Source organism: Rattus norvegicus, chromosome 5 (assembly GCF_021556685.1).
Source record: "Rattus norvegicus strain SHRSP/BbbUtx chromosome 5, alternate assembly SHRSP_T2T, whole genome shotgun sequence".
NCBI classification, from domain to species: domain Eukaryota; kingdom Metazoa; phylum Chordata; class Mammalia; order Rodentia; family Muridae; genus Rattus; species Rattus norvegicus.
Window position 1 is genome coordinate 77,500,001 of NC_141538.1, and position 13,919 is coordinate 77,513,919.

General features: G+C 47.1%; 1 protein-coding gene across 17 annotated transcripts in view; it reads left to right on the plus strand.

Moving 5' to 3' along the window:
* Palm2akap2 (PALM2 and AKAP2 fusion) overlaps window positions 1–13,919 on the plus strand; it is a 461,068-nt gene that overhangs the window by 121,497 nt on the left and 325,652 nt on the right. For 6 of the 17 annotated variants that reach the window (XM_087547942.1, XM_087547944.1, XM_087547946.1 and 3 more), the window contains exon 2: window positions 11,119–11,164. In XM_087547942.1, coding sequence (XP_087404068.1) covers window positions 11,119–11,164 — 46 coding nt within the window. 17 annotated transcript variants of the gene reach the window in all.

The following is a 13,919-nucleotide window of genomic DNA, read 5'->3' on the forward strand; positions in this document are numbered from 1 at the left end:
TTGGCTCAGCCATTCAATGGCTTCCTGTCCCACATTCTTGCCCTGCCCTTCCATGGTGATATCCTTGCTGCTTGCCCAACATCCAGAGCACAGTCACATCTCAAAGGCTGTCTGGTCATTGGTCCTCAGCCTGAAAACCGCCCACCCCCTTTGTGTTTGTGTGACTTCATGCTTCTTGTAGCCAAGCCTTCCTCCCACACCTAAACTGGCACCCATGATACTCCCTCCCTTTCCTGTGCTTAGTTTTTTTCAGAAAGTCTTTGAAGATAATAGTCACCATATTATAGTGGTATCTCTCTGCTTCGGGCCACTGTTTCCTTTCCCTGACTTTTTTTGTAAGTGCAAAATAGCAACTCATTCCAGAAAAAAAAAAGACAAAAATATCTCATATAAAGTACTGACCAATATGTATGCCAAGATGGGAAGAGGGATGGTGGGAGGGGGAAAAGGAAGACGAAGAGAAGAATGAGGGAAAGGAAGGAATATGTTGACTCACAAAGGCACTTCCTTCCAGCAAGCTCAGCATCTGATATGATAACAAATGCCACTTAGAAGCTGGGCAACCACAGGCTCTCTGTGCCTCAACCTCCTCTTCCAAAAAATGGGGATAAGTAGAAAAACAGCGTTGTCTTCCTAGAGATGTTCTGAAGATGACATTAGTAAATATTTGCCAAACACCTAGAATGGACTCAGGGACCTAGCCCCATGTGCATATGAAATTTTAAAAAATCACTTCAATGCAAAAAAATTTATAAAATTAAGATTTTTAAAAAGTCTTCAGTTCAAACTTTTACTCCATTTAGAAAAAATATTTGCAAACTCAGATTTTTATTTGAGCCAATTTGTCTCTGTCTTATTACAACTCATAAAAACACCAGTTTGGCTCTTGTTAAAATGTACAAGGGCAAACACATGTCTTGGCCCAGCCCACTCCCATGGTCATATTCTTATCAAATAACTGGCTTTTGAGGCTAAGGCTGCTGCATTGTTTTATCAATAATGAGATTATCAAGTATTGGGTTTTTCTTTGCTCAGAGGGCAAGTGTGAAATCTCGGCTGCTTTGAGGTTGGTGAGGGCTGGGGTTTTGAAACCAGATACCTATTGTCACTTGCCTCATTGGGTCACCACCTTGGAAGACTGCTGTCCCCTTATTAATGCTGCATTTGTTTTGACTTGAACCAAGCTAACAGCGCCTTTAATTCGGTGTCAGACTGTTTTCCTTGGAAGCCCAAGGTTTTGAGATCCCAATGGTTTTGAATCAAGCTTTGGATTTTGGCTGGAAGTTCCCAGCTGGAAGTTTCCCCAACAGCAGTTGGGGGAGAAAGCTGGGCAGGCCTTTGGAAAGGAGAGCTTGAGTGTTGGAAGCTCTTCATAATGGTGCTTAATGAAGCGGAACTTAACAGGGCTTGAGAGAGACATCGACAAACCATATGATTACCGTGTCAAGGCTGCCCTGGCTTTTACTTAAATGAGCTCTCTTTTTGTTTTATTTTTGTTTCCACTTAGAACAGAAAACAGTTCCAGGCTAATGTTAGGAAGTAAGAGAGAAAGGGAGAAGTGTTCTTGCTTTGAGAAGCTGCAGAGAAGCCAAGGCTGGTGGACCCTAGGCTGGGTGATAGGAAGCTCTGGTTGGGAGGACATCAGTGGAGGAAGCCTCCCTAGGGAGGGAATTTGCTGCCTTTTCCCCCACTGTTTGTCTTTCTCTGCCAGAGGTTGTTACTGGGAGCAAGGACCCACTTAGAGCACAGACAATGAGTGGGCAGCCCAACTCCCATTGGCTGGATCTGGGACCACGTCAGCATTCTGATGGGCTGACGTGAAAGACCAAGGTAAGCATCCAGGTTCTTAGTGATAACACCACTGTCCTTGTCCTCTAATATTCTAAGTTCTGGAGAAGAGATTTTGTTAGCTTCTTAAACCAGAAGTCCATGAGTTCTTAAACCAGAGTGTGAGTCCTTCAGAGGATTCAGAGAGTTCCTGAAACTCTAGAAATTATGTGTGAAGTGCTGCCTGCATCTGGGAAAAGAACTTGTTATTCCTCATAGTCTCTATGGGATTCTAACCCTACCTGTTTTTGCCTTAAAGCTTAGTGGCTCTCTTTTGGATGGAAAGTTAAAAAAATTTTTTTTAAATCAAAAGAAAAGAGAAAGAGACACACAGAGAAAGAAAGGAGGGGACAGAGAAAGAGAGAGAGAGAAAGAGAGAGAGAGAGAGAGAGAGAGAGAGAGAGAGAGACTGAGAGAGAGAGAGACTGAGAGAGAGAGAGACTGGTGAGATGACTCAGTGGTAGGACACCTGACTCTGGATGATCCAAGGCTTACAGCCATGGTTCAATCCTGGAACCCATGTGAGGTGAGAAGACAGGACTGTCTCTGTGGAGTTGTCCTCTGAGCTCTACATACATTTTGTGGCATGCAAACCCACACACACTGCTGTCTCTGTCTCCCTTTCTCTCCCTCTCCCTCTCCCTCTCTCCCTCCTCCCAACCCCATCTCTTGGCCAGGCTTGTCTAATCTATGGCTCCTCCTAGCTTAAGTAGCTTCCTTACTTCCAAACAACCATCACAGTGGCTTGTGGGACAAGATCCCGACAAGATCTCCTTCAAAGCTGTGACTTCATGGTTCTTGGAGTTAAGAAGGAGTGACAAGTGGAGCCATGAGTTTGCCAGTGGCACATTATGTTGGGAATTAGGCGGGATAACCACTTCTTCCCCAAGGGACAGTCAGACATATCCTGAGTGGGTGGGATTTTGGGAACTCTGTGAAGTTAACAAGAGGAGACTTGGGAAGTTAGAAGAAGGAGGGGGAGGCCACATTCCAGGCATAGCTCATGGTATGAGAAAGCACCAAATTTGGAGTGCTACAAACAGATGAAGAAGGTGTCAAGTTCTCTGGGGAGGAGGAGAGGGTTCTGCAGACCAAATATGGGGGAAAACTCTGGCAAGAGGCTTTGGTGGCTTAGTTGAAGTTGAAACAAAGAAGAGTCTTGGGGACCCTTCCCTCACTTATCTTAACAAAGAGAAGGGTGTCTCACAAAATATGGAGGCAGAGTTCAGACAGAGCCTGTTCTATAGGAACACTACGGGAAAGGCTGAATCCCCCTCAGAGAACACTCTGGTCACAAGGAAAAGCTACCTCTCACAATGACTTGTCCATTTGCAAAGATGCTGTAGCAGGAGCTGGCTTTGGGGTGAGCGAGAGGTAAGGAATTAGAGAGCAAAGTGGGGAACCGGATGCAAAGAAGGGAGACACAGAAAGAACAACCACAGGAGCCCCCCCCCCAGCGCCAACATGGCTCAGCCATCTTCTACCTAGTGATGGCTGCACAGCATTCTATTCTACCCTGGCAGCGGGACACCCCATTCTCCTTCCGTGTACCCACCCTAGCAAGCTGCTCCTCACACAACTGCAGTGGAACTTCCAACAGGGAGAGATGGGGAGAGGTCAACTTTTCATCAGCAACTTTGGGGATAGACACCTCTGTCCCAGGAGAGGTATGGAGAGCTGCAAAATCTCCATTTCCTGAAGGGCTGGGTCAGACTTGGGCACTCATGGGAGTCTGAAAATTGCTTTCTCCAGATCTAGAGTCTGGTTCCTGCCCGTACCTCTCCTAGGAGCCTGGATGCCTTCCATTGTCAGGGCTTGGGACCTGTGCTCAGTGTGTGGGGAAGATTCCCTTGGAGGGCTGGCTCCCTGCCTTTTTCCAGGGAGCTCCCTGGTGCTTCTGGCTCCCCAACAGGCAGCTGCCTTTGTGTCTACAACTTTTTCTCCCCACCTCCTCAAGTATGCCTTCCCCTCTAGTGGGATAAATTTAGCCCTTGAATGAATGCAGAAAGGAGAACACGTGGAAACAAGTGCATGCCAAATAGCGTTCAAATATAGGCTTGGCATGCACACAACAGGCCCAAAACAGAATCAAGATTTTCTGTTTCTTTCCCTGCCTTTCTCTGTTTCTCCAGTTGCATCCTCAGACCACTATAGCCTTTTCTACATTTCCTTAAGCTCACTAAATGGGGAGACCAGGAGGTAGGGCTATTTGTCTTTAGTTACTTATGACTTAGGGGTCATCCAGGAGTCAAAGAAAGCCCCAGATGCCCATTATAATTTCCCTTTCCTGGTTCAGTTCTCTTAGAGACCTATCCAGAGCTCAAAGCACCTTTTCGTCTTATGTAAAGGCACAGGCTTTTATCCTACTAAACTGAACCTGTGCAGTGCCACAAACATGCCTCCAGAAGTCGCATCCCCAAGTCACTAACTGTGCTGATTAGTACTCTGTCAATTTAACAGAAGCTAGAGTCATTTGGGAAAAGGGAACTTCAAGTGGAAAAGAAATGTCTCCATCAGATCACCTGTAAGCAAGTTTATGGGGACATTTTTTTTCTGGCTGATGATTGACAGGGTCCAGCCTGTCAGGGGCAGATCCACTCCTGGGTAGAAGGCCCTGGGTAGTATATGAAAGCAGGATAAGCAAGCCATGGGAGCCCAGCCAGTAACCAGCATTCATCCACAATCTCTCCCACAGTTCCTGCCTCCAGTTCTGCCCTGCTTGAGTTCTTGCCCTGACTTCCTTTCATGATGGGCCATGACCTGGAAGTTTGGAATGAAATAAATCCCTTTGTTCCCAAACTCCTCTGGGTCATGGTGTTTTATCACAGCATAGAAAGCTAACTAGGCCACTGACTTTGGAATCTTACCTTCATCCTGGCCTGTTGTCCCACAGTTCTAGCAAGAAGCAGGTAGGTAACTAGCTCTCCCTACTCCTAGTCTACAAAGAACCCATCCCTGATGTGCAGGTAGAGAGAAAGGCTAGAGCACAGAACTGACTGGTATGTGGTCATACTCAGCAGCAGTTAGCATAAGAGTCAGAGTCTGGATTTAAGCTTCTGTCTCATGTCTTTCTATTCCAAGCTTCTCTGGAGAAAGATAGCTTGTCCGGGGAGCAGTGGTGGTGCGTTGGTAAGGATGTGACTTTTGAGACTGTCTGGTTGACTCCCCTGAATGAAATGGGCATCAAGAGGAGACAGCCTCTGTTGGTGGTTGTTGGTTCCCCAGCCATTGGATCAGACAGAATTGCATGGCCAGGCCACAATCTCCCCACTGCCAAGCCTGCAGGAAATCTATCCCCTGGTCAGCAGTGCTGACTTGTAGAATGCACGGGTCATTATGGAATCATGGACAATAATGAAAGTGTCGATGACCACACTACAAAAAGGGATTCCATGCTGACAGGGCACATCATAGGCATTGTGCTAGGACAAACTGGACTGGCTTCTAAGCTCTCTGTGAAGCCAATGACCCAACTGTGTCTAGTGGCATCAGATCACCAGGCTAGGGTAGATCTGACCTTTCCAGAGATCTTTCTAGTTTTTAACTAATTCACCCTTGACCTGGAATCAGCTCTACAGCTGGGCGCTTTTACTATACAGTCATGGGCTCTTTCCCCAAATACCCAAAAATAATTATTTGCCCATTTTCTCTTTGGACCACTTAAGAATTCTTTTCTAGGGCTGGTGATGTAACTCAGTTGGTAGAATGCTTGCCTTGTGTGCTTAAAGCCCTGGGTTCAGTCATCAGCACCATGTAAAAGGAGGGACAGTATCATACACTTGTATACCCATTCAGAAAGTGGAGGCGGGAAAAAAATGCAAGGATCTTCTTATGTAGACTTATTTAATTAACTGATTCCAAAAGATGATGATAGGTATACATTAACCATTAGGAGGAGAATCCCAAAAAGAAATATCTGGAGCTTGAAAGATGACTCATTGGTTAAGAGCCACTTTCAACTCTTTCTGAGGACCTGCGTTTGATTCTCAACACTCACGTGGTAGCTCAGTTCCAGAGATTCTGATGACTTTTTCTAGCCTCTAAAGATACATTCGCTCTCGTGGTTTGTGGGCATGCATGCATTCAAAACCTCATATACATAAAATGAAATCATAAAGAATATTGATAGGCCATCTCTTTTTCATTTAAAAAATGCATTAAAATGATGTTTGGATAAAACCAAGTCATTGAATCAATCTGGTCTCTGGACCTTTGACTGTAGCAATGATTACACCGAGTCCTTAAGACCCACCGTATCTGAAGCACCAACTGTGGCCCATACGAACCCTTGACATCTGTCATCCTATTTCTCACAACATTCTTATGAGATGCCCAAGATTCCAACTTGTCTTTACAGCTCATGTCTATTCTATGTCATGCCTACCTCCTACTTCCTAATTCCATTTTCCAAAGCTTTTATTAACAAGACTGTTCTGAGCTGACTTACAAATAGTACAATATTGTCTACAAATACATTGGAGTGAGGTACATGTGAGTGATGCTTAAACATCTAACACTAACTCCTGTTTACTGTCTTTATGCCACCCAGTTCACTCTAGCAACTCACATAGTCAAATGAAAGTGCCATTGTCAAAGCCAACCAGTAGAAAAAGAAGCCATCTACTAGACACTGATGCTCACGCCTAGTGAACTTCCACCAAATCTGCTGTGCTTAGTCTCTGGTTGTACTTAAGTAGCTTCAACCTACTTTCTCTCACACTCTGGCATTTGACACCTTAACCTTTCTCTGTCTTCTTGCTCCACGGGGACTCCCTATGTATTCCTATCATTTGAATCCACAGAGGAAAACAGCGCATCCTTGAAGGCCCATCAAAGCTCTGAGAACCAGAGGAGCCAAGGGCATACCAAGTGTGGGTTTCCTCCTTTGGATGCTGTGTAGCCATTATGTACTTTGAAAGATAATATGTATTAATTATACAAGAGGCTTAACGATGACATGTCCATGCATTTGTATAATGTACTCTGATTGGGCACACACCCCGTTATCCTTTCAGCTCTCAAACCCCCTTCCCCTTCGACATCCCCATCCTACATATTACATAGGCTTTCAATGACCATGTAGTCTTAAGTGATCTCATTCAAAAGAGAGTCCAGGCAAAGTTTCAGGAGATGCTGGCATGCCCTAGAATCACTTTTGTGTAATGACACCTTCAGGTTGTTAATAATTTTCACACTCCTATCTAGTCCCCAACAGAACATTGACTTTTTCTTAAAGGATGGCCTTTGGAAAGTCATTCCTCTCTTGGCTTACCAAGCTCCTATTTTCCCCACAGGAAAAATAGTCTGTGCTCATTTGCAGTTCCCAGAAGACTCCTGTCCTGACAGAGATTCCCGAAACGTCTATCAGCAAAACATTTATTCTGCATATCTACCATTCTGGATTCAGTCTGTGTGATGATTTACAGTGCCACATCTATCAAAGAAACCATCCCGCTCCCTGGATCATGCTAGACAGCACAACTTAATATCCCAGCCATAGCCACTGATTTGTGATACAGATTATGCACCTCTGTAATATCTAATACCAAATTTCAAATGTTTGGAAGGGAAATAGTAGCCAGTAGAGTTGTGGCACTGGACTGTCAAACCTCTGTAACATCACGCAATCACTTAATACCTAGCATTGACTAGCTACAATATGAATGTATATTGGGGTGTAGCTTACTTGATGGAGTGTTTGCTTAGCATGCACAATGTTGGCTCCCTAAGTTCCCATATGCCAGGCATGGTGGTGTGTGGCTGGAATCTTGGCAGCAGAGAGATGGAAGACGAAGGATAAGTAATTCAAGGCCATCCACAGCTACATCGTGAGTTTGAGGCTGGACTGGGCTCCATGAGACCCTGTCTTTAAAAATAGACATTATTTAGGTTATAAATGTCTTTGTTTATGGTGGGCTCAATGGTTTCCAAATGCTAGAACTTAGATTGGAAGGGAACAGTGTTGGAGAGAAAATAGTCTCCTTCTGCTCGATGGCTGAGCCTCAGCCATACAGTTTACGTGTCTTCCTCTTTCACTAGGGGGTCTTTAGTTACAAGCAACTGAAGTGGATTCTGGTTGATAAATGGAGAAAAGAAGGGCACTCTCCTTGCATTCGGTAGCTTGAAGAATAGTTGAGGAAGCTATAGAAGAGGCTTAGGTCATGGACAAGACCAAAAATAAGTTACCAGCCTGAAAAATTCTCAAAAATGCTGTCTTCAAACGTCCTGGTAGGTGCACGTGTTTGGTTAAATCCAGATTGCAGGCCATGCATAGCTTCCGGGAGATCTGGGGGAGCAGGTGTCTGGCATTTCCCCACTTCTGTGATGAGATGTGGCTTGCTTCTCATATGGTTTAAATGTGGGAATCCTCCCAAAGATTGGAAAGGGTTCATCAGTTTGGCAGCTAAAAATAATCTGTGTCTGCCTCACTTCCTAACTGGCTCGAACCCAGTGTCAGGCATCCTAACTTTCTCCCTTCTTTGACTTTTTGATGTACCTGCTTTGGCAATCTTCAGTTCTGGGCGAGCATAGTCTTGGAGTAGTGGGTCTCAGATGCTTTAAAAACCACTGAGGAAGTACGCACAATTGGTCATTGAGTCTTCAGTCCTGTAAATTTCATTAACAAAATGACTCAAAGTCCATCTGTAGTTCCCAACTTGCCATATAGAAATTTAAATCTGTGCACATGGTTATAAAACTCTAATACAGATGGCTGCCTATGATCCCATTTTTTTTTTTTTTGGTTCTTTTTTTCGGAGCTGGGGACCGAACCCAGGGCCTTGTGCTTCCTAGGTAAGCACTCTACCACTGAGCTAAATCCCCAGCCCCCCCATTTTTTTTAAAATACACATTTGTCTTAATATTATGTCTGGACACCACATGTGTGCAGTGCTCACAGAGGCCAGAAGAGGGCATCAGATTCTCTGGGACTGGAATCTCAGGTGTGAGCTGCCGTGTGGGTGTTGGGAATGGAATCTGGGCCCCCTGGAAGAGCTACCATTGCTCTTAGCTGAGCAATCCAATCCCAGAATCCATATTTTAGTGTCCCCCATTGCCCACGTTTCCTTTCTAAATCATTTCAAGCATTCAGATATACCATCCTCCAATTCCATCGGCGTCAGTCACTTAGTTGCCAAGCCAACTAAGGTGAAGCTTCCAGCTACTCTATAGAATTCCAACTCAAAATTTCTTCCTGTCCCTCCCCATTCCTCCCTCATTTTCTGCTGCATTCTTCCTCATTCCAAGGTGGAACTGGTGAGGGGTGCTAACAGGAATGCCCTCTGGTCCAGCCTGAGACCACCCTGACTAATGTGTATTTTCCTTTTCTCTAGCATCTCTCAGGCCTAATATTCCCTTTGATAGCCAGGCACTCTCTATTCTTTCTAATCTAAAAATGCTTCTCTCTATTGACTACCTTCCTGTTCCTTCTGCACTCCCTAAGATCTGGAAAAGGTAGTTGATACTGCAGCATACTTTCCACATTGTATCTTTCTTACTCCTAAGCAATTCCTGCTCTGGAATAACTGCTCTCCAGCTCCTCACTCCCGAAGCCTATAGCCTCTCCTCAGCCTATAGCCTCTCCTCAGCCTACTTTGCCCTGAACCACACAGAAGCACATGATCCCGACGTAGTTTCCTGTCCTCTTGCTGCGGCTTTTGGAGAAAGTCTCCCGGTTTTCCCTTCTGCTCTTCGGATCTTCTACTTCATCTGTGTCCTTGGCTGACTTTCTCCCTCGTTTGATTTCTCATGGTGGCCACTCTCAGCTCTTTAGCTGTGACACTAAGTACTGTGTCCCAACCCTAATTCTTCTGCTTTAACATTCAGAGCTTTGCAAATGATGGCCCCTGAAGAGTTACCACGCCCCTTTCTCATCTCTACTTCCACCCTCCTTTGGTGAAAACCAATTGGTGTTAAATATACATAGTACACAATTTGCTGTTTCAGCCATTTTTAAGTATACAGTTTGGTGACTTTAAGTACGTTCAACTCCTTCGGCACCATCATTCCTGTCCCCACCCCGATTCCCAAGAATCCGACCCAGGACTGATTCAATACGGGCTAGGCGAGCACTCTACAATTGAGCTGGATTCCTAGCCTCTGTCACCCATCACTCCTTTTGGTATCCTTTTAATACATAGCTGTATGGGAAAGGATCATTTCTTGTTAGCATGGTTTTCTTGCGGGGGGGAGGGGCTGTGTTGACAACACGTCCCTGTCATCAGAGGAGCTTTAGAGTTTAGTGCCTGACCTGAAGTTGGTGGGCTTCCCTCATACTTCAGGGGCTCCCATGACAGTTGACTTTTACGCGGGAACTGGGAACATGAACTTCAATCCTTACTCTTAAGTGCTTTACCCACTGAGGTATCTTCGCAGGCTCCTAGCCACAATCATTTTTAAGGAAGCCTCTACCAGGTCATTTGCACTCCTTCACTTCTTTTCAGATAAGGAAACTGAGGCTCAGAGGTATTTGGTTGTCCAGGAAGACACCCAGGGCTTCAAACTCTGAGCTGTCTATAGTCGGTGAGTCACCAGAAGGGTGGCCTATCTGGTAATAAACCCTGCCCTTGAGGGCCCTACCATCGGAAGCACGTGGACAAGACTGCATTTATCTATTGGAAATGTCCCCCACGTGGAGCCCAAGCATCTGGAGCCAGCTAGAAGGCTCTGGGGATACTGGGTGGCCGCAGCCGGCATGTAAGGACACGTGCTGGGGCCCGCGTTCTGCCAAAGGCCCCTTCTGCTGGCATCTCTGCTCAGAGCAGAGGCGCCGCCTGGTCTTGTCTAGACCCTGAGCGCAGCGCGCGCGGCCACCGAGGCGCACCAGCTGTGCGCCCCCAACCCCCCAGCTCGCTAATCACAAGCACCCCAGGTGCCCCACTCGCGAGCGACGAGCAGCAGCCACGGGTCCCCCACACCCCAGGGGCGGAGCGAGGCGCGGAGACGTCAGGGCGGGGACCTAGCGCGGCGGAGCGCGCTCTCCCGGAGGCTGCCGGCGGCCCACGTCCCCGGCTGGCGCGGCCGGTGGTGGCGGTGGCGGTTGAGACTGGGATCTTGCAGTTCGCGGCGGCGCTGGGGCGCAGCCAGGCGGCCGCGCCGGTGGAGACCGAGGCTGAGCTCTGAGCCAGCCGTGCGCACAGCTTTACCCGCCCCCCAGGAGCAGACCCCACGCGCCCTTAGGCTGTCCCCGGGATCCAGTTGAGTCCCCCACGGGTGCCCTTTCATCATCTTGGGTGACTACAGCGTGTGTTTTGTTTTTCTTCCTTCTTCCCCTGCCCGTGTGCCCTTCTCCAGGATGGCAGAGGCGGAATTGCACAAGGAGAGGCTGCAAGCCATAGCAGTAAGTCCACTTTTCATTTCATTTTCTTGTTCTATTGTCTGGGGTGGACAGGGACCTGTGGGCTCAGGGCCAGGGACATGCCAGCCCGGTAGCCTCAGGCCCTGTGCTGGGGTGAAAGTCTGTCCAGGCTTGGCGATGCTGCCTTTTGCCTTTATATGTCTGTAGACTAAACCCCGGGGGCACACTTGGGACTAGGAAGATCTGAACATGGAAAATTGGCTCAGAAATAAGATGCTTGCTGCCGTGCTTTAGAGATAGACTAAACAGAGGGAATAGTAAGTGGTGTGTGTGTGTGTGTGTGTGTGTGTGTGTGTGTGTGTGTGTGTGTGTTGCGGGGACTCCTGGAGTATTATTACCCAGTGCCCTTTAGTACGCTGCCTTCCAACTCCAGAGAAGGGAGAGAATGGTGACCCATGGTAGCAATCTTCCTCTTCCTAGCCGGCTAGCCAGCCAGCTTCGAGGAAGAACGTCCCCCCCCCCCCCAGAATGCAGGAGTGCCAGTTTTCTTCCTCTGTTTGACATTAACAAGGCCTCTGGCACAGGCCACTACCCTAGAGAGGGCAGGGGCATCTGACAGCTGGGGATTGGAAGTCATATTTGAGGAGGGTCTCTTTTTCATCGGTGTGGGTTATCTGAAAACCATTGGTTCGGCATACAAAGGAGCATCCGGTTTTGGCAAAGTTCTGCACTTTCAGAGTACTGTACCATGTGCATATTGGGTTCAGACAAGAGCTGTCTGACACTGCCTCAACTGGAGAGGCCTGGCCAGTTCTGCCAGTGTTCCACAGATGTGGTTTTCACTGGAGCCACCACAGCTGGATTATATATCTCCTCTGCGGATGAGGGAATGGTTACTGGCGCTCTACGAAATAATGGCAAATTAAAGGAGGTCTCCTAGAATGTTGGCACGAAAGGATCTGCAGACATTCTTTCACCTAAGTACTTTTTCCCCTGTGCTCCAAGAGTTCCCTGGAAACACATAAATTTGTTGGAGAAATACTGTGTAATGCTTTGGAAGCGTCGGATGTATGAAAACGTTTTCAAATGCCTTTGGATGGTGGAGTCTTCATTGGCAAATTGCATGCAGGCCTTTCTCGTTTTAGGGACTTTTGATGTAGACTCAGTAGCTCAGCAAGCCCCTTTCTCAAACTCTTCTGATTATGCCATAGAGAGAGCTGTGCGTACAGAGCAGTACAGAGCTTGGCTTCTGAGGCTGTCTTTGAACTTGATCCTTGGACTCAAGGAGGCCGTTTGTCCCTTTCTTCCCTTTCCACACAGTGGATGCACATTTTGATGGTTAATGAAGTTGCTCATGGATTCTAAAGTCAGTGTCAAGGCAGTGTGACTGACTGTCTTGAATTTGCTCCGAATGGTGCCATGGAGCTGGTGGGGGTTTTGTGTCACTGGATAAAGGGCTGCTTCAACTGTTGACAAGTGCCTGCTCCAGAGAACACTCAAGCACTCCATGGGCTGCTGATGGCCGTTTGTAACAGTTGTTGCATTTTCTGCCTCTGCATGACCAGTGTCCCTGCATGCCTGAGGGACAGCTGACTCCATGAAAGGACTCACTTTCTGAGCACAGTGCCAATGGCAGCTAACACCGGAGCCAGCCCCTTCGAAGTAGGCTTGAGTAATCTCAGCCACAGACAAGGCAGTTTTCAACAATGGTCTAGGGGGGCCCTCAGTGTTCTCTTGAGCAGATAAAAAGGTAAACGCCCACCCATGCCTGTTCAGTTGTGGGACTGAGTTCATCCTGCAAACCTGAGGAGTTGTTGAGGAGTCTCAGGAATGGAGGGTGGGGATCAACATCTGTTAGGGAAGATTTTTTAAATGTTATCACTGTGACTGAATGTGTGTGTGTGTGTGTGTGTGTGTGTGTGTGTGTGACAGAGAAAGAGAGAGAGAGAGAGAGAGAGAGAGAGAGAGGGAGGAAGGGAGAGAGAGGGGGAGAGAGAGGGAAAGAAATGGAGAGAGACAGAGTGCTAAGAGAGAAGAGAGCAGCAATGGTGGACTTGTGGCTACAATCAGTACGTAATTTTATGCCACATTTTGGCTTAGTCCACACGCTTTCCAGATTCAGCAAACTTTGCCTCTCTTGGCCCCTTTCCCAGAATTCTCAGGGGGTTCTGAGACATTCACAATCTTTCCCCAGAGCTTGACATGCCTGAAGTCCCTCTGGAGATAAAAGGGAAGAGAATAACTCTCCATATCTTCACTTACTTGGGTTTTGCTCAGTCTTGAGTTTGAGCCTCAGTTTTTCTCTCTATAAAATGGGCCCAGGAGTTTGTCTCTTCTTTTGAAGACTAGGAAAGTGAGGCACTTTGGCCCACATTTGCCATGGGGTGATGTTCATTCAGAGGCCTCAGCTCTTGTCTACATTGCTGAACATGGGGCAGCTCTGTTTTCCATTTCAACTCTGAAATCACTTATTCTGCAGCCAGGATTGGGATCCGAGGGTCCATTCATCTGCTCATTCAGCAGGGTTCTGTGGAGTGTCTCCACCCTAGGTATCACCAATGCTGATAACAACCCAAGGAAGGTCTTAATTGGGGGCTTAATTTTAAAAGGGGGTGGGCATCTCATTAGGTAGCCCTGTCTGGCCTGGTACATACTATGCAGACCTGTCAGAGCTTCTGGAGTTCTGGGATTAAAAGTGTGTGCCTCCACTCCCAGCCCCAAGCTTAATGTTTGAAAGGTCAGGTGTCGCCCAGGGCACCCGGATAGCTGCTGCATGATCATCTGTGGGAATCACCTA